The 26,451-nt window shown below is 38.8% G+C and overlaps 1 protein-coding gene and 1 non-coding gene across 6 annotated transcripts in view; one reads left to right on the forward strand and one right to left on the reverse strand.

Moving 5' to 3' along the window:
* Positions 1-26,451, reverse strand: part of NEK10 (NIMA related kinase 10) — a 187,183-nt gene that overhangs the window by 53,133 nt on the left and 107,599 nt on the right. For all 5 annotated transcript variants that reach the window (XM_016149581.2, XM_016149580.2, XM_016149578.2 and 2 more), the window contains 3 exons: positions 15,327-15,456; positions 14,725-14,795; positions 6,625-6,835 (listed from right to left, as the gene is read on the reverse strand). In XM_016149581.2, the coding sequence (XP_016005067.1) occupies positions 6,625-6,835; positions 14,725-14,795; positions 15,327-15,456 (412 nt within the window). The remainder of the gene's footprint in view (positions 1-6,624; positions 6,836-14,724; positions 14,796-15,326; positions 15,457-26,451) is intronic.
* Positions 19,525-19,631, forward strand: LOC118602318. The gene has a single exon (XR_004950666.1). It is a non-coding gene; the product is annotated as a U6 spliceosomal RNA (small nuclear RNA).

Here is a 26,451-nt window from a genome sequence, read left to right on the forward strand (position 1 = left end):
AAGAAAAAGAAATTACACCCGTGGACCATGGCCTTAGGTCATGTCCAAGAGCTCCAACCTGTCCTTCCAGCCAGCCTGTCCTATGGAATTTGGACTTGCCTAGCCAGACCCCACACTCATATAAGCCAGCTCTTTGCACTAAATTTCTCAATATGTGTCTCCCACTGGTTCTGCTTCACACGTTTTTGTATAAGACTGTCCTGCGCATGGAATAATAGCATTTCTACTGCTGTCCTTTAAGTACCAGTAGTATTCAAAGTCATTGGGGTAAATAAAAATGACTTGTCCTGATTCCATCCCATTCCCACACTTCCTAATGACCCCCCGGTGGACAGTGGAGAGGTAGGACATTGCTAGCGGTAAGGAATGACTAGAAGCAAGACAATTGAATATTGCAAAGATCCGATGTGCGATAATAAGAACTGAAAGGATAAGATGGATTTGTCAGACATTTCAAAGATAGAATTGGTAAGAGCTAGCTAATGAAATGGACGAAAGACTTGAAGGAGAGTGAATTAAAGAAGATGTCAAGGTTCCAATTAAGGTGATGAGGTGTAAAACACGACAGAGTCAAGAGAAGAGAATCCAGTCACTGCAGGACTTGCTGAGTGTGAAGTGAGGTACTTGTCAGATGTATAGGCAAATGTCCGGTTCAAAATTTAGGTCTGGTGCACAGGAGAGCCTGAGATTAGAAAGGTATCTTGGAGGTCCTTCAGAATATAGGTGTAGAAATTATGTTGCAAAACACATCCCAGTGTATTTTGCATTCTTAGAAAACTTTGTGTACTTTTCCTCCCAAAGCTCTTATACTATTGAGACCAGGTCGTGAGGCTGAGGCTGAGGCTTATAAACAGGGAAGGCTGGGATAAAGAACACCTAAGCAAAAAGGACATGATGGAAGGCCAGTTTCTGGCAGAGGGGACAAAGAACTGGGAAGTCTTTCTAAAGCACAGAGAAGGAACCTAACAGGAAGACAGATGACAAGGCAGGTGCAAGCATCCATGTTTTTCTTCCTCACATCCCCCCAGCAGAGGTGAACTTCAGGAGTGAAGTAGGGCAGTTGGTAGAAACACAAAGAGGGCTTGAGTGGGCAATCCAGATGCAGCCAGAAAAATCTGGACACTTCGGAGAAGTTTTGTGATCATCGTAACACCATATTCCGTGGGGTTTACATGGGCACTTAAGATAAGGCTCATGAGGGTGGACATCTCATCTGTGTTTGTTCACTGTGGTACACCTAACACCTAAAATAGTGTCTGATATCTAATAGATATTCAATAAATATTGGATGAGTAAATAATTGAATGACTGGCACTTGAGGTAGAAGAGTAGGAAAGGATAAAGAAGGTACCTGAGCTGGTGGGGCTGATATATTGCACCCAACTCCCACTAAGTTCCCCATGGGTTGCGTGTGGCATGGATGGGAATCCATAGCTCCTGTGTGTCCAACTGTGGATGTTGAAGTTGGCTGTGGTTGTGGCTGGCAAGTTTGCCAGGCTACACTGCATGGGGGTGGGAGCATAGAAAAGACAGCTCAAACCAGCTATGCCAAGGCAGATGTCCCAAAGCCACAGAGATGAGTTCACCTCAGCTAAGGTCAGTAAAAGCCAAGAGGAGAAGACAGCACCCAGAGTCCTTATCTCTCCACCATCTGCATGGGGATGCCTAAGGCTCCTCCTGTGCCCAACTGCCATATTGGGAAGATGAAATGGAGAGGAGAAACTTTGAAAAGGAAAACAATTTTTAGACCAAAAAACACTGACATAAGTGATAATGGCTACATCTGCCATTTTCTGCTATCAGCAGAGACAGGGATTCAAAATAAAATGATACGTGATTATAGAAAATAGAATTCCCATTTTGTACAACTGATTTTTACCAAAAGTCACATGAAATGAAAAAAACATGAGGCTATATAGAGTTCATCCAAGGGAAGAGCATGAAGCAGAAGAACACCTAAATTTAGGAGGTCAGGGTTGGAAGGGAAAATAAGAAAGTATTCAGAGAGGTAAGATGGAGAAACCTGGATAGAGGAATAAAATAGAAACCACAGCAGAAAAGAAAGAAAAGAAAAGAAAAGAAAAGAAAAGAAAAGAAAAAAAGAAAAGAAAAGAGAAGGAAGGAAGGGAAGGGAAGGGACCGGAGTGTAGGGTGAATTTCCTGTTCTTGGTAGGTTCGGGAGGGGGGAGGTCTGTGTACTGGAGAGTTCTCTTCGTCTCCTGCTCGTCACGAGTCCCGATCTCCAGTACCTCTCCTCGCGAAGCCCCTCTCCTCTACCCCGCCCGCCCCCTCCCCGAAAGAAAGACAAGGAAAGAACTTCCAGGCCCAAGGAAAGGAAAAAATTCAAGAAGGGGATATGAACAATAAGGAAGAATTAGCCTTCAGTTTGATCATTTGATTGTTGGGGACTTTGGAGTAATTCAAGGTTTTAGTCCACACTACCCAGGACTGAATCCAAACGCCTTAACTAAGTATTCACAACTTCTTCCATCCGGCACCAGCCAGCTAGCCCAGATTTTCAAACCATGTATAAAAATATTATGCATTGTAAATCAGGATGCTCAGCTTTCAGTCCTAGGTCTGTCAGTTACAAGTTCGATGATCTTGGATAAGTCTCTTGGCTTCCCTTGGTTTCCTTTTTCCTGTCTATTAAATATAAAATAATGCCATTTCCAAAATTTGATTCTTAGTCGAAAGTGAGCTCAGCAGGTCTATCTGGAATTTCTGCACTTCTGCTATTCCTTCCCACCCAGGAGTGACTTCCTTACCTAGTTTTCAAGGCCAGATCTTTCGCTCCGGGGGACTCCCTGAACTATCACCCACATACCTCATTTGGCATTTATCCAAACTGTCTGGAGTCATTTGGAATTTTCTCCTGCATATATATCTTGGATTCCCAAAGATATTGTAAGTTACTTCAAAACTGAGACCATAAGTTTTTACAGCTTTCGCAATATCAAGCACAATGCCTTATATTCGGAAGACGTTCAATGAATCTTTGTTTCATTATTAATTATAGAGAGCAAGTGTTTTCAATGTTTTTCTCTTTGTGTTCCCTGATAGGCTCACGGATGCAAAAGGCGTTCTCCAACCTGAACAAACTCACTACACTAGTAAAAAGAAATAATCATTACACTTTAAAATAGGGGTAATGAAGATAAAAGTGCCTGCCAAATGTTATTGGAAGAGAAGTTGGTAAAACCCTGCAAATCTCACACTGAGAGAATGTGCTTCTCTCCTGATTCCTCTTTGGCCTCCTTGGAACATTCAACTCTGCTCCATTCATACATGTAGAAGTATGTTTTTTCCCCCAATGTTACTATTAGTCTGAAGTTGGATCCACAAAATCCTAATAATTCAAATTAAATTGGAGTTTTCCTCTGATTATCCGGATTTTTCCCGGCTAGATTTTTTTAAACACTCATCTTTGTATGTGTCGGTAAAGATTCAAGCAGCATGCTCTTTTCTAATATCTGTAACCAATTCTTCTGTCTGGGCTATAAGATAACACCTAAAGGTAATTGTTCTGTGTGTTTGACACGTATACAGTGTCAAAATGTCAATCATGATTTTGAATATCTCAATGCCATAATATCCTCTGTATTACAATAGCCTTGTATTACTACACATTTAAGTAGAAATTGCTCCTCATTTTTCTCTGCTGGATTCTTATCATTCCTGACTCTGCTCTCCTTATGATCTCTTATTTTGAATCATAAAACTTAGAAAGATTAACATTCTTCAAAAGGAAAGTCTTGCTTCTTTCATAGAAGTTAAAATAAACCAAAGTACACAGGCGTGAACTTTATTAGTGAAGACTTCTCTGTTCTTTTGAAATATATATTAAGACTTGTCTTTACTGGCTCATAATGAAAATTGCTGTCATTAAGAATAAGCTAACGTGAAGTAAATAGCACACACTCCATGAGATAGAGGCCGTTAATGTTTCTTATCAATTGCTTGCTCACCCACTAATTTGCAAAATTTCAGTAATTCACAGTGGATCTTTTAATCAGCGCTAGGAATTCATAAAGTTCTACAGAACCCACTAATTTCTCTTTCCTTTGACTATGATGTATCATTAGATTCATGTAATTGCATTATTGGTGTTAACTGCTCTGGGAGAACATTTCACTATAGTTGAAATGAAACAATCATAATACAATAATATCGCTTAAGAAAAAAAGAAACATGCACTTTTACACTGTAATTTTTCTGCCAGCAATGATGCAGATGAAAGTTTTTAAAAATAACTGGTACCCAGTGAGAATTATGCCAATTAACTGCATGCTGTCTTTTAAGGAAATGTAATCATATTTCCTTCTCAGTTCTTTCATTAAGCTGCATTTTTTCTTTGTTAACAACTGATTAATCTTGAAATGAAAAATTATCCAAAATAGTGCAGAAGAAGGCATTTTATGGCTTTAAATAGTAATATAAAATCTGCTTTGCAGTAAAGCATTTCTCTGTAGTCCCTATCAGACTGAATACTCCATGCAGGAGCTGAGCCTGGCTAGAAGCAGGTGCTCAGTAAGTATTTATTAACTGCGTGAGTAACATACATGGATTTAGTAGTAATGGGCCATTTAGTACTGGATTAACAAATTGCATCAACAAACTATTCTTCTACATAAGCATTGCTCATTTTATATAATTGAGCAACATATCTTACAATTTATGCCATTTTTAAATTTCTGGAGTCTATTCAAACACAGTAACCTATTTAATCTTAATGCCCTCTGCAATGGGTAATATGTTCCTAATTTACAGATGAATGAAGAACTTATAGAATCTCAAAGCTCTCTCCTCGACTATAGATTTCTCTCTTTGTTTTATCCAGTCATGTCCTGAGAGTTAGATTTCTGCAGTTAAAATTGTCCTCCACATACATACTGAACTATTCATGGATGAAATAATACAGTGTCCTGGATTTGGGAGGGGGCAGCAGGTGTGCATAGAGACAGAACATGACTGGTCCCAGTAGCAATTGTTGAAACTAGGGGGTGGGTACACAAAGTACTCTCTTTACGTCAATAAATGTATGAAATTTCCCGCAACAGAGAGTTTTAAAAAACGCTGAGAAGTAAAATTAAACAAATTAATTAAATGGTCCCCCTCAAGGTGTTCTGCTAAAGATAAGAGAACTTCCGTTGTAAAATTTTAAACTAAATCCACCCATCAGCTACATGAATCTAATAGAAACTGACTTCTTTTATGTCTAACTGGAAATTAGCTAAGTAGCTTTGCAGTGCAGAATTTAATAGAAGGCCTAGAAACTTAAGATATATAGAAACGACTAAATCTCTTACATTTTAGTTTACTGGAAATACTACACTCTGAATGCAACATGACATCTGTAGAATGATGTGTTTATCCTTGTTGCCTCGATTTTACACAGTCAGGTAGTAAAATAACAAGCAAAGTGCACTCTAACTCCCTGTGTATAAGATTTAACTGTGTCCTGCAAGACCTATAACTCTAAGTCATATGCTCCTACACATAAACCAAGGCCTTAGATAATCACCATAGAGTGTTCTATGAAATTATAGCTGGGCTCAGCATTTAAGACAGTGAAGATAAAAGAGTTTTCCCCCAAAAGAAAACCATATTGAACCTCTGACTTCTGGATTCTAAGTATGTCAATAGATAGACCCACATAACAGTAAGGTTTTCCTTCTAAAAAGAAAGGAATTTCCTGGAAATGCTCTTATTCAAAAAAATCAGAACTGCCTCCTCTTTGAGACCATCTTACATAACATCCCCAGCTGCAGCAGAGCAGGTCCTTAGGATCCTGGGAAGGATTGAATGACCAGGTACCCTGATCAAGAATGGGTGTTACAATCCCATTTTCTTGGATCCTAGTCCAAGAAGGGAAGAAAAGAACATCTATGGGTTGATGGGCCCCTTACTAGATCCTTGCTCCAGGAAGCTCAGAGGACAAGCAAAGGATAGACCATGGGCCACGATGCAACTAAGGCACAGAGGAAGGAAAATAAGAAACCACAACAAGAGCATCACTGGCACACTCACTTACGCAGGTGACATTGTAGCTTTGGCATTCCTTTTTCAAGCTATGCTCAGAAATAAACTTAAACATTAAAATAATTTAAAGGTTACTAGCAAGAAAAATAAAAGCACGTATTCCAATTTGAAGGACAGAAACGTTATTGTCACCACAAATAATGAAAGCAATTCCACAGACTAATAAGAAAAAATTTTAAGGCAAATATTATTTCCTTCTCTAAATAACATATCATGTTTTCATTTATAGTCCAAAAATCAGATTGCTGAAGATGTTAAGTATAAGCATTCACTACTACATATGCAAAGATCAAAAAATAAACTAAACGGATCGCAAAGATATCTTTTAGATACCTCTTATTTTGCAATATGTACAATAAATTAAAGGTTAGTTCTTTGGAAAATCAGTTATGTTGAATAATTTTAATTTTAATTATAAGATATACAAATGGATGCAAGTATATAACTATATAATAGTGAAATATTGTATGTGGCAATCGATACTTTCCTCACTTAAAATGAACTTCCCTTAAGACCAGTATGAATAACTTCAGACCGCCCTAGTAGAGTACATCATGAAGAGACTGAAATAGTCATACTTACGTGTAGCAGAGCCAGCTCATGGTGACATGTGACGGCGTTCCGGTTGGCTTCCATAAAATACCTCTGTGTGCGCCTCCTTTCCCGTTCCAGTTTCTTTTCCAAGGCCAGCTGGGATGTAGATAAGCTGTCTAAATACTTCATCATGACATCCGATATCATGGAGCTGACTTCTACAATATCTGGGCGAGCTTCTGCATCAGGAGTGAGGCACCTAAGAGAGGATGAGCTCATTACTATCATCAGGTCAAAGTCAGGAACAGGCCACAGGTGGGGCGGGTCAAAGTTAAATTCTACTGTGTGTCCATCCTGGCGTTTGCACCCAGGAGAACCTGGGGTAAGATAGACAGCAAGCATAGTTTTGAATCCAAGACTTCTCAAAAGGTGTTTGGAAAGCTTGGGAAGGAGAGGGAGGTAGCACTCTTCTCTGCAACTGAACTGGCAGGCAAGGGTGACAGGCTGAGCAAGCAGCTGCTCCTCGGGTCTCAGGATAGGTGGATGGGGCTATCTTCTCCTTTATGAATTAGTTATTTTCTAACATCACTGCCAACCGACTGGTCAGTGAAACAAAGAGGGATACCAATGATAATTACCCCTTGTGCACCAAAAGGAAGAAAGATTTAGGGGAAGAGGGTGTCAGAGTTTATTGGCCTTTCCCAGCTGTATGGTGGTAACATCAACACAACCTGTTTCGTGAGTGTCTTACAGAACATGAGGTCATAAAAACGAAATACAACCCAGTTACTTAGAGGTTTAAGATGTTGGTAGTAATTTTTTTTTTTTTTAAGTAGCGAATTTGACACATTGCATGGTAATATTTTCTGTGATTTCGTAGGTGGGAAATATCTATCGGCCTATGAAAGGGAGTATTGTTCATGTCACAGCTAAATACTAATAGAAGGCTGTTAGATGCCCATGGAACCAATTGTCATTAGCGTGCGTTGAATACTTCTGGCACTCGCTGTAATATTTTGTCTATTTTTAAATTCAAAATTTCTAACTTCGCTGAAGTCATGTGTGCTTCTCAGTAAAATTTAACTTACTTGAATTTTGAGAAAAATATCTAGTTTTCATATCTTGTATTTGATTTGGCAACACATGTGCAACTTTTTCCTATACTGATGTGTCCAGGCAAGATTTAAGAATTATTATGGGCAATTATTTTTCAAAACAGAAGTCAAAATAAGACTCTAACGTGTTAATATGTTGATTATTCTCTTTTATTGAGTTTATTAATCATGAGTAAAATACACATTTTAATCTAGTTTTGAGACATTATCATTTCATTCTTTATCTTGATGCTACTTTTTAAATTCTAAGGCTGTGGGCTTATACTATGGTTAAAACAAGCACTTATACATCTTCTGAATTCACATTTAGCAAAGGTCAGTCTATACATTTATTATATACAAAGTAAGGCAAGAGACTATGGAGATGGGGCCAGCTATATATGTTGTGGGGTGCCCAGTACAAAATGAAAATGTGGGATCCAAGCAGAGAGTGGGGAAGTCAATCTTGTCTTCCCACGGTCCAGAGTCCTAAATGATGGTAGATGGAATCCCAAAGAGTTGAGACTTCCATGCCTGCAGGATATAATTGGTACCCAGTTTAAAGATGGCCAAGAGGCCCCCTCTGAATTTGCACCAAACGCAGCATGTTGCTGCCAGCCCAGTCAGGGATGACCTCTTCTTGGCCTCACCCCAATATGCAGCAGGACACATTCCCTACCGTGACCCTCTCCTCACCTGCAGCCAGCCACACCACACAGGGGAGAAGGGCAAAGGTACGCCAAAGTTTCAAGCCACTAACGCACATGCCCCTTGTCACCTCAGACTTCACTTCCAAAATGCATATTCGAAGATAAAATGAAGAAGTTCATGACCTCAAATGTAGAGCTTAAACTCCAAGCACAGCACTATTTTGAGTGCAGAGGCCTTGTGCATTGGTTGTAAACACGTGAAGCCAGCCTTGTGTGGGAGCGACATATTTGTATTCAAGTTTCTTACTTTTGCTCATAATCACAAAAGAAGCTAAGTGTTGAATTTCACCTTCTAATTAAATTGGGTTTTTCATCTACTCTCACTTAATTATCACAAAAGATTAAAGCTGATGAAAATGTTTGATTGACCTAGTGTTGGTTATGACTGTCATGTGAGTACTAAAAAAAAAAAAAATACCTCCCAGCATCTAAAGCCTTTCATTAGTGCAGATACTCTAAAGTCTTAGTCTTCAGATATTTAAACTGATTCACAATAATATTAGCAGTTGAATTATTAGCTTAGATTTTTTTTTTCAAAAAGGCAATGTAAGCTAATTTTATAAATTAGACAGTTGTATACTATAGTAAATGAGAGCCAGATGCCCTTTGCTCTGGCTTTTAGTCATCTTCTCTCTCAAAGTTATTCCCTATTCTGTATTGGTCTTTGCTGGAAAAGGAACCACCCAGGAGATACAGTTTAGCATCATAATTAGGCCTGCAGGCTTTGGGTCACATTGCTGGGATTTAAATCCTGGTTCACGCCTTATTAACTCGATCTTGGGCAAGGCTTAACTTCTAAGCCTCAGGTAGTTCATCCATAAAATGGGATAATCAAAGTATCTACCTCATCAAGTTGGTATGGTGATTAAATGAAGCCATTCTTATAAAGTGATGACACATTTTAAAAGCTCAATAAATTATAAAGAAAATCCATAGTTTTATTTCTCCTCCCTCCCCTCTCACATTCAACCAACACCAAGTCCTGTGGTTTCTGCCTCCAAAATATTTTTGGAATCCATATCCTTCCCCTCTAATCTCATGGCCATTGGCCTATTTCATCATCACTTGCTCCTAAATGACACACTCACCACTTGCCCATCTCTGATCCATATTGCAAACTGCTACCAGAATCTTCCCAAACTGATTACATCACTCCTCTGATCAGAATTCCTCAGTAGCCCCTCGATGGCCCAATAGGACAAAATTAAAATTTCCATCATGCCACATAAGGCTCTTCTTCAGCTGGCTCTCACCTCCCTCCACAGCCTCACCTCCTCTTGCCTCGCTCTCCTCGCAAAGCAAAAAATGCTCCTGCCTGCACTTGCCCAAGCAGCCCACAGCTCTCCTATGACCCAGTTCCTTGCTCATTTTATTCCTTCTGCTTGAATCTGGTTTTATGTTTGTTTCTTTCTTTGTTTGGAGTTTTTTTTTTTTTTTTTTGGCAGATGGTATCTTCCCTTTCTCACCCCTTAACTGCTTGCCAGAATGCTGCTCTTTTCCAAGTCGCCAGTAGAAACACTTCTTGGACCACCCTCAGACAGACTTACTGTCGCCCTTTTAATGTCCTCATTCATTGTCTATATTTGAGTGCTTAAAACTACTATAGTTACTGTAATGGTTTGTTTTACCACTAGAAACTGGAAACGTCTTGAAGGGAGGGACATGCTGTGTCCCCTTCGCCATGATCTCTCTCCCCAGCATGGAAAATGGAATCTAGGTCCCAAGAGCTACTCAGCAAAAGAACAAACGAACAAATGAATGAACGAACTTAGCCTAACATCTAACAATTGACCTGTCCATAACCCAAAATATTTGGCCACAGACTTTTGGGCTCCTACAAACATTTACCCTCAGTTTTGGAATGTCTCCCCGCTTAGATATTTCAGAGAAATTCTTTTTTCTTTTTGCAGCTTTCTTTTTCTTTCTTTTTTTTTCTTTCTGTCTTTTTCTTTTCTTTTTTTTTTTACTATATGGTTTTTCTTTTTTTTTTTATCTTTTCTTTTTCAATTAGAATTGGCATTCAATATTAAAATAATTTACAAAGTGATCCCCCCAACATGTCTGGTAACCACATGGCACCATACATAGTTATTATAATATTATTAGCTGTATTCCTTGTACTGTTCTCTACAGCCCATGACTATTTTTAAGAACAACTGAATGCTTCGATGATTCTCTAATCAAATAAACATAAAATCATGTCCTAGAAAAAAATCTGGGATGTTCCACTCTCTCTACCCACTTTGTCTCCACTCTTTTCTGAGAGACAGGTGGAAAGAAATAGAGGAATACAATGTTCAATGGTATTCATTTCAAGTTTTAAGAAATGAAGAGTTGAAAGTGGGGTAAAAAATGTAAGAATCTACTTATCCTTAAAACTAGCTGAAAGCATTGACTTTGTTGGTCTCATGACTGCCTCTGAAACAAAGCTCCAGCCAGCTTATGCAACCAGGCACAGACAGAGAAAAATAAGGCAGTTGGAATATTTTGTCCATAATAGGAAATGTTCTTTAAAAAAAAAAAAAGTAAATAGACAATAGTCTTCTAACAGTGTACTGGAAGGTAAAAATAGTAATGCTGGTACTGGGCAGAGCAACAAAATGTATTTACTTTCTGCCCCAAGCTCTTCAGGGTTGCTAAAATATTCTCCTAATTTAAAAGCCTGTTAGGAAAGAAAGCTTCCAGTGACAAAATGAGCTTGTACATCTCATGAACAAACCAGAGAAAGGAAAGATGCCGCCCATTAGAAATACAAACTATGTGAGGTCTACCTGACAAGATGTAGTCAGTAGAAATGAAAATAGTACATCAGATGAAGAAAGAAGACAGATGAGATCAGAAACAACGCCTAATTTAAAATTAAGGATGCATCTAGTGAACTTTTCCATCAATGGTTGTCTTACATCTCAAAAGCTCTACCCCATTACTAGTGACTGGCCGTGAGCCTGGTGTGCTAAATCATGAGTGGTCATTAAGAACACTTTTGCCTTGGTGCAACCCTTATATCAATTTCCTGAAGGAAACAGGAAATGGAATTTGTTCCCTAATTTTTTTGAAACTTAATTTTTAAAGACTAAAAATCCAAAGAAAATTAAACATGTAATTGCATGCAACTCATGCCTGATTTGGGGTTTTTTTATGTCAAATTTTCTAAAGAGAAAACTTTATTTGTGATGTGAACCCAGACAATAAGTCTTGAATCGCTTTAAATGAAAACAACATCTGTTACAGAATGCACGCTGCAATCTTAATTTATAGTCGGTTATAAAATTGTCAGTTCTTACTTATTATGACATCTTATGATTTTGAATAAAAAGTATCCTCAGAAACATTTCATCTAGAGTCCCCTAAGAGTGATCATTCATCCTCTCAAACATTCTGGCGACAGGGAATTCACTGCCCGTCTAGCAGCCTGCTCCACTGTATATCTCTCTAAGTCTGACATACACTTCCTCATGGTGAGCTGACCTTGGCCTTCTCGGAACTTCTACTCCGTGGTCTTGGCTCCGTTTTCTGATGTTCCACAGAATAAACCTAATTGTTTTCAAATTTTCAATGCCATTCCATTTTCCCAGTTAACTGAAACATTTTTTAATCATTTGACAATAGTACCCTAAAACCTGTTGACTCAACTTCCGACACACAGTGAAAACAACCCCTCTTCTCTCCATCAACACCAACACCACTCCTGTCAAAGCCTCCATTATCTTTCCGTGGACAACTAGACCTCCTTCTCCAGCCCACCCTCATTCCCTCCATTCTATTCTTCATAGAGCAGCCATCATGGTCTTTGTTAAAGAGGATATTTTTACCATGTCCCAGCCTGTTAATGATCTTTTAGTCCTCTCCTCATTACTTGAGATAAAAATTCAAACTCTCTGTGTGGACTACAGGACCTGGTCCATCTGCCCGAGTCGGCCTCCGCAGGCCCTGATCATTTGCTGGCTATTCCCTCCCTTACTTAACATGGTATGTCACCAATTTCTCTCAGTTCCTCAAACTAACAAGCTCTTTCCCTCAGGAAAGCCTTCACAGATGCTGGTCTATGAAATGTTTACCCCGCTCTGTTTACTATCCAAGAATTAGTAACTCTGCAGGTCTCAGAGTGCATGCCCTTTTCCATAGAAACGTTCCCAAATCCCCAGACTAGGCCAAGTCCTTCTGTTAATCTCTTTTTGCTCCCTTTCCTATCCTTCATCAAATTTCTCATAATGCATATACTTAATTCCATAAATAATAATAATAATATTATTAATAACAATACCTAGTTTTATTGAGGGCTCACTACATGCTGGGTGCTGTGCTAAGGGCATCAGAAGCATTATTTTATTTAGGCTTTAAAATAAGCCTGTGAGTAGTTATTACTGCGACCCATACACTACAGATGAGAAAAGTGGGGCCTGAGGATGTTAAGGTGAGTGGAAGAGTAGGAATTAGAATCCAGTCGATTCCACAACCTATTGACGTTCTTGACCTTTACATGACGAGTGTTGATATCTGACTGCCACTATCCTCTTAGCCCCCGGAGCCATGGATACCAATAGCACGGCGCCTGTCACACGCAAATTATGGTCCTGTTTGCCTGGTGTCACAAAAGCAGAATAACGTCTCTGTTCTTTTTCTCTGCACTATGCCTCCCCTGCTCTTTGCGGCAATCAAATACCTATGAAAAGGAGAAATTAAATGAGTAAATCTGGTACGCTTGACATCTCTGAAGACTTCTTGAATTTTTAAGGCCGTTCACAGAAAACAAATAGCAGAGAACAGAAACAAATTGTGGAGATGAGCAGTTTAAAAACATTTGCCTGGATTCATTAGCAACAAGGCGTGATTCAGTATATGCAGCATTCAGATGATTTAGAATGGGGCTTCAGCTCATTTCCCATAATATTAACAATGATAAATGCCAACTTCACTCAAGTTTTACCATGTGCCAAGCTCCTTGCTAGGTGTTCTGGATATGTTACTTTGTATAATCATTACACCAGCCTGATGAGTGTGGTACTATCGGAATCCCCATTTTACTGAATAAGGAAACGGAGATGAAGAAAATGGTCAAATTGTTTGTTTAGAGTCTGCACTTAGTGAAACTCAGCCCTAACTGGGCATGAGGCTCTTAGTCCTGTATGGCAGCCTTGTGTTAAACAAAGAAAGATTCCAGACATAATTCTACAAATGTGAGGAGTACCTATTAGTGGAAAACAATGGACTGGGAGGAGAAACTCAAGGGAAAGGGGCACGGCCACGGTACTATGTCTGTGCCAACCCATCAGAGCGGGTACTCGGTGCTAGGACAGATACAGAACTGAGTTTAAGGGAACTGGGCAGGGGGATGGAGAAAGGGTCTATCTGGTGTGACTCTAGGGTTTCCATTATAATAACATTATAATAACGGGGATTTGACTCAGCTCAATGGGGGCAGAGAAGTAATGCCAGGCCGACTTAAGTGCATAAAATGGTCCAGAAACAACAATCGGCCAGATAAACGAGAGTCATTTATTCATACGACCAGTATCTGCTAAGGGGCTCCTTTGTGTCAGGCACTACTCCAGACACTGAGCTGCTATGAGCTAAATGGGAGAAGCCCCTGCTCTTGTGGAGTTTTCATTCTGGTGGGAAGAGAGAGACAATGAACAAGTCTGTGCGCACATTTATGACATGTTAGGGTGATGGGTGCCATGGGCTCGATAAAGCAGAACGAAAGTCCAGAGGGAGGTGCGTGCCAGGATGAATGGGGAGCTCGTGTGCCTGCAGGGAGGGAAAGAAGGGAAGGTGGGAGGGAGGGCGGGGGGTGAGAAGTCAGCCAGGACAAGACCTGCAGGGACAGAACTGTGCGAGGGGATAATGACTTTCATGAACCACCTAATATGCAGCTAGAAAACGCCTTTCTGACTTTCTTTAAAAATTTATCATACGACATAACTACTGATTTAAAAATAGAAATGAAAAATGCTTACAATTTTATCATTTAACATGATCTTCAGTTTCATATGTTCTCGTCCAGCCTTTTTCCACATGCATGCATATTTTTAAGGTTTCTGTCATAGCAATAAACTGCTTTACATCCTGTTTATTGTTTAAGTTTCATATCAAATGTCTTTTACACATTGATACAAAGCCTTCATAACCCTCATTCTAATAGTTGCATAATATTTCAAGTACTACTTCCTCTTGGACATGTCCTGGCTTCCAAATGGTCACTATTACTGGTGATGAGCAAACATCTTCTAGGTTTGGATTATTTCAGAGCCCTTTCCCTGCATGAATATTTACATAGCGGATTTTCGTAGATGTGAGGCATTCCTTAACAATCCCTGTATGTTCAAAGTTGTGAGACTACTTACCTGCTGATGGTATCTGTCACTTTTTCAGAGTAGATGCCTTCTGGCACAGGTTCATATACCGCCTCCACTATCTGCAAAGCAAACGAGAGTGGATTGGCGGAAGTAAAGGGTCCATTGATATCTTTGAGCAGCACTAGTTGGCCACAACATGAGAGTTACACTACAGGCTTTGTAACTCTGTGCACAAATTTGAATCAGAAACAAAATCATCCCAATGAATAACCACCTAACATGAATTAAACAGTTCTTGAACTTGACATTGGATTTTTCAAGCTGGGCTAACGTTAACCTGTGTAGGATAATACAACATGCTGGATTGTGGCTAGTCCAAGTTGCAATTATGAATAACAGACCAAAATTAATTTGTATATTTATTTTTAATGATAATTAAATTTTTATAATTTTCCACGATAGGAGAAAATATGCCATAACACATGATGTAGGTTTAGAAAAAGGCAAAAAAAATAAGTAAACTGGATCATGTAGTTAATAAAATAATGCCTGTTTTTCATTGACAGTTTTATTAAAATCACGAAAGTTCTGTTTAAGAAGAAAAAGAATGGCGTTTTTAGGGAGACACTTTGGATCCCAAGGATGCTTACTTTTGTAGCCAGGGAGAGCATGTTGGTGCTATAGAAGGGAGGATCCAGAGTGGCCATCTGATAAAGAATGCAGCCTGCTGCCCAGACATCGGCCTTCTCCCCGTAAGGCTCACTCTTCAGTACCTCGGGGCTGGATAAAAATAAGGATGTTAATAGATACTAAAAGAGAAGAGCTCAGCACAAAAAAAAAAAAAAAAAAAAAAAAGAAGTCCAATTTTCAAGCTATAGTTAGAGATGTAAGAAAAAAATTGAAACTCTTTATCGCTATCTCAAGTAAACATATTAAAAAGTATCTTTGAATTCTCCCAGACTCAGATGAATCAAGAAGCATAATGAAGCAATTCCAGTTTAAGCCTTAAATATTGATGAGCCATATTAAACATTGTCTATTAAGTGTCCCAGGAAGTTTTTATTTCCAAAAACAACCACCCCTCTCTGCTGGATGGAATTGTTGGCCCGGATCCTTTACTATTCTGAAGATTTGGGACATCTTACTCTTGCCTCTTAGTGCACAATATTTGTTGTCCGCTCCTGCGTTTCGTTGTGATTGTGTTGTCTTGCTTTGGCCAATGGAATGTGGCATGCACAGTGCACCAGATCAGGGCTTCAGTCCGAACAGGTTTTGAGTGCTTCCATTTGTCCTTCTAGGAGCATCTGTCCATTACCAACGGAAGAACATATGGCAGGGAGGGGCTGCCCCCTCCAGCTGGAGCCCATAATAAGACACAGAAGGCAGATCTGCCCCCAGACAACCCATAAACCTGCAGCCAAAAGGAGAACCAGTCCAGAAGACACAGAGACCTGTGAGTCTGGCAACAAATGCCTATTGTTGAATGTCACTGAGATTTTGTGGTGGTTTCTTATGCAGCATCATTATGAGAAAAACTGACTGATACTTTCTTTTGCTATTCGACTCTAACTTATAAAGTATGGGAAAGATCATATTTAAATATGTTGCAGAAAATAACAACATCTGTCATGTTCGTCTTCCTTAAAATCGTATTTCCAATCCGGACAAGGAAGTTGTCAGCCTTTCAATGCAGTTTAACTGTGAGGGACAAGTTTGAAATGTTTTTCTATTTTTGTTTTTTAATGTGGAGGAATATTTAATATTTTGAACTAATAAACTCAGCAAAGTGTAAAAGCACTCAACACCCACACACCCTAAACTAAGTAGTTTGAGAATTCATTTCTATAGTGTGTACTTAGGATTGTACTCAGCCCTCTAAATTAATGATGTGGGAATTAATGGTTAACTTGGACAGTAGATTAAGATATAAAAAGAACTGATGAATCAGTAATTGGTATTGACTGTTAAGAATAACCAAGGAGTTGCTATTCTTATGAGATTATGAAGACTTCCTGGTTTAAGATATATATTATGTATCTGCAGAGGAAAGTGACTTCCAGATCTCTCAGTTAAGCATTTTCATACTTAGTATTGAGTTCGATAATATGGCAATGAAAGAATTTGGGGTGGAATTGTCAGGGCTCTTCTGGTCCTAAGTGTAAAAAACAAACAAACAAACAAAAAAAAAACAAAAAACATGTCCCTGTTGAAATCCAATCAACTCTGCGGCTTCTCGTCTACTCAGATTTGTTTCATGTTTCCCAAAGCTCGTGAAGCAGATCCTCTGCATGTACCACCCAGAGCCCTGCAGATCTCTAGTCCATTTCCTGTTCCTAGTGTGTTCCCTTTCAACAGCCAGCATCTGTACTTCTTTGGAGGACAGCCTTAATTTTTTCTCAGAAGATAATAACTCAGTGTGGGGAGAAAGACTTGTAAGAACAGTTTACTCAGTTTCTTTACCTCATCATTACATCTCCTCCTCCTTCTCACTAGAGACCATAAACTCCTCTCCTTCCCACACGTGTGTCCTTTTCCAATGTGGCTTTGCAGCACCTCACATCAAGAAATGGGCTCTATTACCTCTTGAATCTGGGTTTGACCACATGACTTACTTTGGCCAAGGAGACATCTGCAAGAGTGATATAAGGAGAGAGGTGGAGACCACTTACTCTTTGGGGCTCACTCTCTCTTTCTGCTCTTGAAAACCCTATGAACACAACCAGTGACTGGGTCCAGGCTGCCTGCTAGATGGTGGGGAACGTATGGCCCAATTACTGCTGCCACCTCTATCCACAGGCAGCCAGCCACCAGACCTGTGAGTGAAGCCACTGAAAACAATGCACAGGTGAGCTCAGCCAACGCTCTGATCAGCGATCCCAGCACACAGTGTACTGAGAGAAACAAAGTTTTGAGGTGATTTGTCAAAGTTAACTGATATATAACTTCCATCAAATTTTCAGAGCTGTCCACATGTCCTTGAAAATGACTGAGAATCACTTCTCTGGAAGAGAATAACTAAAAGAAATAAAGGACAACACAGTTGCTAGCTATCACTCTGCTTCTGGGATCAAACTTCGATTATCCTCTAAGCTAAGAGTTTCACGATTACAACTAAAAGCAATGACAACAATAAAAGAGAATCTGACGTGTCCTTGCATATTTCATGTGTTGAAGTCTCAATCCCCAGTACCTCAGAATAGAACCATATTTAGGGAAAGCTCTATAAGGAATGATTAAATTGCAATGCTCCGTTAGAGTGGACCCTAATCAGATACGACAGGTATCTGTGCAAGAGGAAAGAACACCTGGAGTGTGTGTACACAGAACCACCACGTGAAGAGGCAGTACGAGGACAGCCATCTGCAAGCCGAGCACAGAAGCCCCACAGGAAAACATCTGCCAACATCTTGCCTGGACGTTCAGCCTCGAGAACTGTGAGAAAATAAATTTCTGTTTTTAAGCCACCCAGTCTGTGGAATTTTTTTATGGCAGCCCTAGAAAATTAATGTGGTTTCTATGAGAAAACCTACTTATGTGTTTTTCATCTTCAAAAAGAACCCAGCCTTTAAGGAATAAAGCCAAAGTCATTGATTCAATCACAACTTGCAAATATCGTATGTTATTTTTTAAAGACTATTGTTTATAAAACCATTATAAAATAATGTGCTGTCTTGGAACAATTTCCAATTTCTCCACTTAGAATAAGCCCAACCATATTTAGAGAAATACAGAGTTATAGCCAGCAATGTTTCATTTAAGAGAAAGAAGTTAAATAGTACACACACACACACAAACACACACACAATTTAAAATGGATTTTATTTTTCCCAAACCAAAAAATAATTCTATATTTTAAAAAATGGTTATTCCTATATAAGTTGGTCTTCTAAAATCTTTTGATGGTAAAATAGAGCATAATTTATCTCATATTTAACAAAATTAGGGGTCTTCTGGAAAAAATTAAAACATGTATAATTAAATGTTTGTTAAACTTTAATAAAAAGATATTTTTTATTTATTATTGCTGACTTAATATACATTGTAACTATTGTTAATAATAATGTATTGTATAGTTGAAATTTACTGAGAGTACATCACAAGCATTCTCATCACAAAAAAAAGGTAATTATATGAAGTAATGAATATGTTAATTAGCCTGACTGTTGTAATCATTTCACAATGCGTATGTACATCAAAACATCACACAATACACCTCAAATACATATAGTTTTTAATTGTCAATAATATGTCGATGAAGTTCAAAATAATTTTTTAGGAAGCCAGAAGTAGTATAGAATTAGGTAGATGGCAAGAAACAATGTATATTTATTATAAATATTTCAATGAATAAATAAACATAAGTCAATACAATATTTCAATAAAAAGTAAACATAATTTAAAATCAACAGCCTTGGCGAGACTAAAATTTATCTAAGCACTACCTCAACTTTATAGAGGGATAGATTTACAAATTGATGGTGAAAACAAGGTAGAAGAAAGATGAAGAAGAAAGAATATTAACCTGATTTTTAATTTTTTTTAAAAGCAAACTGTTTAAATTTTAAAATTCCATCAGTAGTCATTCATTGATTTACAAACAATTAAAGTGCTAATTTCCAACTATTCTTATTTACTCACTAAATGTGGTAAACAAGAAAAATATTGACCTTAGATGTTTTCCAAAAGATTTTAAAATAGGAACATCTTGCTAATTTATGAATAACATATTAATTCAATAATATGATGATTTATAAAAGACAGGAGGGAGACTTCTTTTCTTTAAATGTCACAAAGTGAATAAAGTGAGATGACCGTGGTCATATCATCTTTGTTAAAAGCCTGATTATTGTGCTCATTTTGTCAGCACATATACTAAAATTAGAGTGATATGGTGAAGATTAGTATGACCTCTGCATAAGGATGACGTGCAAATTTGTGAAGCAGTCCATATTTTGGAGGCAGTAGGATAACAGGCAAAAGCTACTACACATGAGGACTATAATCTAATTAATAAACTTGTTTCCCATAGGAGTAAAGATGAATGATTCTGGTACTGCTACTCGTGCAACTGGAATTGAATAATTAAGTAAATGGATGGCAGATGGCAAAAGCCAGGTTCTCACTGTTGGACTGAAAGGTTACAGATAAGCAAGGAAAGTTGTCGGGGCGCTCTGTGATGGGGCAACAGGTTAGAGTTCGAGACAATAGAATGAACCAATGTTTAGCTTAATATTGCTCTGGATGGTTACATACAGAAATATTTACAGATATGTATATATACCTAGGTTAGTATGCACATGTATCTCACTGCTGTCAGCTGAAAAGACCTAGAAATGATTACACCCCAGGAGCAATAAGCACACTTAGCAACAGAGCTTGGTTTTTAACACCATTCTCCAATAAAAAGAATCAGGAGTCCTCGGAGAAATGACTGATTCTAGGGCTGGGGCGAGAAATATACTGCACAAGCCTGGAGCATCTTGCAGTGTCAGGAAGTTAGTATCCAAAGAAAAAAAGAAAAGAAAAATTCACAGCCATGGGGATATGTCGGACACATTTTAGATTGAATGTCTACATCTAGGGTCACAAGAGCTCTGGGATGGACACAGTATATTGGGGCTGGTCAGTATAGAGAGGCATTTAAGCCATGAGGGTGACCGAGACAGCCTAAACTTGAGTCGACCCACAGCCTGAGCCAGTGTACCACCCTCCCTTATCAGCCCCTCCTGAGAACAGGCTGGCTTCAGGGTACATCATTCCCTCCACCTCCATCCATTCATCCTCTTCATCCCCTTCATCCCACTTGCCTACACAGTCCTTTCTGGCTCTGTTCACTCCACCCTATAAAGAAAAAGCTCTTTTCGGCCTGACCTTTGAGATGCGTTTAAATCTTGGGGTGGGAGTGGGGTCGGGAGCCTTCTCCCTTTTCCAATCGTCTTCCTCCTCTTGCAATAATTCCTTCCAATAAAGTCTCTGCTTATCTAAGTCTGGACATGGTATTATTTTTTTATTTGACAGTTTGTCAAATAAAAATAACTCATGAAAACTTTGGCTATGAAGAAGTAGAGAGATAGGGAAGTATCTAGGAAGGAGCAAAATAGACATATGGGAACTCGGGTTTTCTTTCGAAACAATAATTCCACAAGACGGTTGAATGTCCATGTAAAGAATCCTGCTCTGTAAAGCAGAGAAGGAGAGGTTGAAGATGTGGGAGAAAGGGAGGGTATAAAACCCCTCCAGGCTCTAGGGATGAGGGAGCTGGAGGGGCAGTAGGAGAGATAGTACCTTCAGGGGACAGCCAGGTTTTACCTAAAGCCAGGAGGTAAAGTTTCAGAGAAGAGATTAAGAGGAGACTGCTGATCTCGGACGGATTCCAGGGGTAAAGCAGAAGAGTTGGGTGGAGGAGGTGAAATGGTGGTCACTTGCAGCCAGTGGAAAAGAGACCCAGGACGATGCGAGGGCCAAAAGTGTTCCCATCCTTTCTGTAGTAGTGGCCCAGCTGGGCCCTTGCCCACTCTCTCTTGCTCCAGGCCAGACACTCAACGGCCACTAAAGTGACCTTCCCATAATGTAAATCTGATCCTTCACCATGCCTGGGGACCAGATCATGTTCTGTCATTGCCCTGTGAGTCTCATCCATTAAAAACAACAATAACATATAATGTCAAACCCTCCCTTGGCCCCAAATCCTCCTGTAAGTACCATCCTTTTCTTCATTTTTAAGCGGGGTCTCTTGAAAGAGTAATATCTGTTGGCTCCTTCCACTTCCCCACCTATGATTCATTCTTTAACCAAGGTGCAGTCCAGCTTCTGGTCCCAGCAAACCATTAAAATGGCTCCTCCTTAGAACACCAACAGATTACTAATTGCTTCATCTGCTTTACTTTCTTGCCGTTTTTGACACCCATGACTATGACTTACTTCTTGATACATTGCTATATTTTTCATTCATTCAATAAATATTTATTAAGCACCTGCAAAGTACCAGGCACCATCTACCCGCTTAGAATATACCAACAGACACAAACACCTGTCCTCATGGAGCTTATCTTCTAGTAAGAAATAGGGGCCAGGGAAGATAGGAAACAAACCACAACAAAACAATTAAAAAGTAAATTATATGGTATTTTGGTAGGTGATAAGTGGTATAGAAAATAGAAAACTTAGGTTAAGGAATGTCAGGAATGGATGTGGGGAGGCAGGTTGCAATATTAGGAAGGGGGGTCCCTTCCTCCCTCACATCCCATATAATGGAGCTTCTTTCCTTCATCCACTTGCTAAATAATGCTCTTCTTCTCACCTTTCTCTCTGGCCTTGGATAACTCCATTCATACCAAAGATTCCATTAAAACCAGATGCAGACAATTCCCAGATCCAATCCCCATCCACACGCCCCTCAGGCCACACGGGGTGCCTCGTCCCACCCGTAGGCCCTGTCATGGATCACTTATCCTTAGTTATAATTAGAGTTGCCACTGTGCTCTGTGAATTATTTGCCTGTTTTACAAATTAGGCGGAGGCATCTTCTGATGTTAACAGCCCTCACACCCTCTTGAATTTCTAGGGCTGTTTTTGAGGTGTCGCAAAGGGGCTGGGGCAGCTCTGCAGACAAAGGCCAAGGCTGCTGCACAAGGGAGACAGTCGGCTCCAGGGTGGTATCTTCCAGGGCCTGCTTTCTTGATAATTGATGGTAGGACAGAGACTGTCTTTGTCCCCACAATATCTCCTGAGGCAAATATTTCTTTTCGTTTTTCTACCTTCTCCTTTGCTACGACTGACACTTCGAGTACTCCTTTGACTTTTAAATATGTGTGTATATGTGCGTGTGTGTCCACACATACGCAGGTGAGCTTTTTGTTAATCTGAGAGACTCGGCCAGCTACTGAGCCTTTCTGATGTCAAGATTCAATGATTCCAGGCATCTGCCACTTCAGTAATTCCTGGTGTGTCCCCATTTTCATACTAGTGACCCACAGTTAAACTTAACCTTCCAAATGTTAATACTTTCCAGAGAACATAAAATTGTAATATTTGCCAGGTAGGAAGTCATAAGAACAAGCTTATATATAACGCTAATGAGCAGAAAGAAATACTAGGGCTGAGGCATCTGTCGAAGGATATGCAAAACTAAAGAAATTAAACTTTGAAAGAAACTAAAAAATTATCATTGAAAAGTGTCTCGTTGGCAATCTAATGATGTAGCATCTTGGAAGTAGTTTTTGGAGATATCATAAAACATTTTTTTACTCAGCAAATGTTAGAAAATACCAATTAAGAATCTTGAGAGATTTAGGATGTAGCAAAGGCTAAACATTTAGAGACAAGTTTCTCATTGAAATAATCCATCCAATAATATTTATTTCACTGAGTAAAGATAGAAAAAAAAAATTTGCATTCCACTGCAGTATATTAATTCTGAGTCTATTAAAAAGTACATTTAGTTCTCAGGTTCTGGCTATCAAACTCTCATTTCCCTAGATTGCCTGAAAGAAAAAGGGAGAAAGAGAAATAACTTATTATTGTTACCTGAAAAAGAAACAAAAATGTAAATTTTGATAGACTATAAACCATCTGTCTGAGAACACAAGGTTTACTATTTGCTCAATCAAGGAGGCAAAAGTCCAGGTGAATTTACGAGGATAAAAATCTGACCTGAAGTGATGCAATTAAATCTATATGCCAATAACTACAGTTTGTAGATGGGTGATAATGAGGGGGGTCATTTCATAAAATATATAAATGTCTAGATACTTGAAACTAATAATAAAATAAAATAAAATAAAATAAAATGCTTTAAAAAATAAAGTTTTTTTAGATTGAAAAGCAAATTATGCTATATGTTGAAATGATTCAATGTAGAGCATGTAGCAATATAGGATGGCTAAAACACACGCATGCACCTAGCGCGTGTGCATGTGTGTGTGTGTCTGTGTGCCTGTGACTACATGCTTATGGTAAAATACATCACTATGGTGGGAATGGAAGCTAATGAGAATTAAAAAGGATGAGGGAATTTGAGAGGACTCGAGAATAAGTGGCTCAGTGCATTTTCTGGAGGAGAGTAAGCAATATGATATCCAGATACTCAGTGAGATGAGCAGAATTTAGCAACAAAGGACTCTAAGCAGAATGATGAATGTAGTTGCAAGATCCATCCGTGTTCTGATCTTCTATGAGGCCCTACTTATTATAAGTACCAAATGGCACTGACGGAATATGGTCTGGTCCACTCTAGCCACAGAAGTTAAAGGACTAGCCTGGCAGTGTTCTCCGCTATGGAGGTGTGAAGGGATTGAGCTGAAGGAGGGTGAGTCTCCACTAATGCAGTGACCAAAAAAAATAAATAAATAAATAAAAATAAGGGGAGGAGAGGAAATTCACAGAACTGATTGCTGGTAGTAAGGAAAATAAAGAAAAGGGAAGACTCCCTCATCTTCCAGGCTCCCAATCATCTAGCTAGGAGGACAGGGTAGATATCAGTATCATCAGCATAGATACAGGGGGAACAAATAGAGGGGTAGAAACTAGATCAATTTGGAATGCCTTCATTCATGCCCATGAGAACCACAACTAGAGATATCCACGGTGTAATGCCATTCTGGATGTTAATCGTCTCTTAAAGCCTCATCTTCAGAGATTCTGAAATATTCTGGCACCACAGAAATATTCTCAGCTCACAGATGCCTGCTGTCATTAAGCAGATAATTAAAAAGATTTGATATCTAAACAGCTCTAAGTTTGTTCTAAATGCAAAGTCCTTACAGAAGGAAAAGGGATTTAGATGACACACTCAAGAGCCATGAAATAACATACTATACCACTGAAGGAAACTGGCCACATCTTTATTACGAATTTTAGAGCCTGCTTGGACCTATGTTACTACTAGAGTTGGTAGCTTTAGCCAATAAAAATCCAGAATACTCAGTTAAATTTCAATTACTAGAAAACTGCAACATCTAGGACATATTTATACTAAAAAAAAAAAAATACAATATTTGAGACACAAACTGAAAAACTCTGTTGTTTATCTGAAATTCAAATTCCATTGGGCATCCTGTATTTTATCCTAGTTGCAATGTTATTTGCATAATGTACTTTGTTAGTGTTCTAGTCATCCTTCTTATAGAAAGGCACATGAAAAGCTACTAAAGCATTAGATATGGTTTTCTGCACTTTATAAAAAATAACGATAGCAGTATATTTATATGGGGCATTTGGGACATTTTTCTAAAAGCATCACATTTCTCTTCAAGAAACGTATTAACGTGTTTTAACACTAATAAAATCAATGATTGGAAAGTTCACTTAAATATAAGCAGCATCTTAAAATATGAAACACATATGAATATATAAAATGTTAAGACCAGGCCAAATCTTTGCAGCCATGAGCATATATTATCTGTGAACATTTCAGTTAAATAATAAATAAAACTGGACTATGATGCCTCAGAATAGCCTCATTAATTCCATAGGTCCAGGTGGGCCATGACTGGTTTCTAGATGCCAAACCTTCCTACTGGGTCACCTGCCTCCTGTGGATTGGGTTTTAGGAGACGTGTGATTTAGACCCCTAAGTAACATTTTATGAACTAGAGTGTGAGAAGATACTCTGGTTGGAGGAGTTATCAATACACTCTCCACGTATGAGTGATAGATGACTCTTAAAACTAATACCGACACATTATTGCATTAATGCAAAACTTCTTTAAGCTAGGGAAGCTTTATATATACATACGTACATACACACATACACATACATACATATATATATGCATGAGTAAAAAGATTAGACTGACACAGTCTTATGCAAGTTAGACTCAATTTTCATCTCCCCACTAGGATCATTGAATGTTTCCCAGATGGCACAATTGATTTCAGATCATTTTAAATGACAGTGCAATTTATTAAGAATCTGTTCATGAGATAATATATGTGCAAGTGCCATAAAAAATACTAAATACTATACAAATGCAAAGTGACATTATTATTATTATATAGAGAAATCTGTCACCTTCCATGGGGATTGTGGGTTAGATAAAAAACCAGGCAGCACAATGGACATGGTAATGAAGATGGGACTAACATACTCCTGAACCTTGAAGAGGTCTCAATAAACAACCAAACAAATATTTGACTTTTAGCCTATTAAGCTAAAGTCAAATAGGCCAAAGACTTTTGCCACCCTTGGTGACAAAATTAAGTAGGAGTAACAGTGTCGCTGGGTCGTCTTTTCCAGCAGGTCCAGTTTGAGATAAGTATGTGTGATCTCAAAACACCAGACGCAGCCTACTCTCCCCCTGTTCCACCCAAATCACCCTCCCTCCTGATCTTTCCTCCTGGTTCATGGCAACCTTTATCCCCTTGGGGATGTTCATTCCTGTCATCCCCACGAAATACCATCCTTTAACGTATGGATCAAGTTCTACTTATTGCGTGAAAACTTCTCTTACCAAACCAGAAACAAATAGTCTGACACCAAATTATAAAAGCACTACAGCCTGTATTTATCTAATTATATTTTCATGTATTCAACGAATATGTACTGACCACAAACTATATGCCAAGCACTGTTGTACGTGTTGGGGACACAGCAATGAACAAAGTACACCAAAAAAATCCCTGGCCTCATTGAGTTCACCTTCTCCTAAGGGAGACAGCTAACATATAGGTAAATAAATAAAAGTTTATTAAGTGCTATGAAGAAAATAGATTAGTTATTTAATAGAAAAGGTCTATCTCATGAGTTAATATTTAACCATTCTCTGGGATCAAGTA

This window comes from Rousettus aegyptiacus, unplaced genomic scaffold (assembly GCF_014176215.1).
Source record: "Rousettus aegyptiacus isolate mRouAeg1 unplaced genomic scaffold, mRouAeg1.p scaffold_m13_p_4, whole genome shotgun sequence".
NCBI classification, from domain to species: Eukaryota; Metazoa; Chordata; class Mammalia; order Chiroptera; family Pteropodidae; genus Rousettus; species Rousettus aegyptiacus.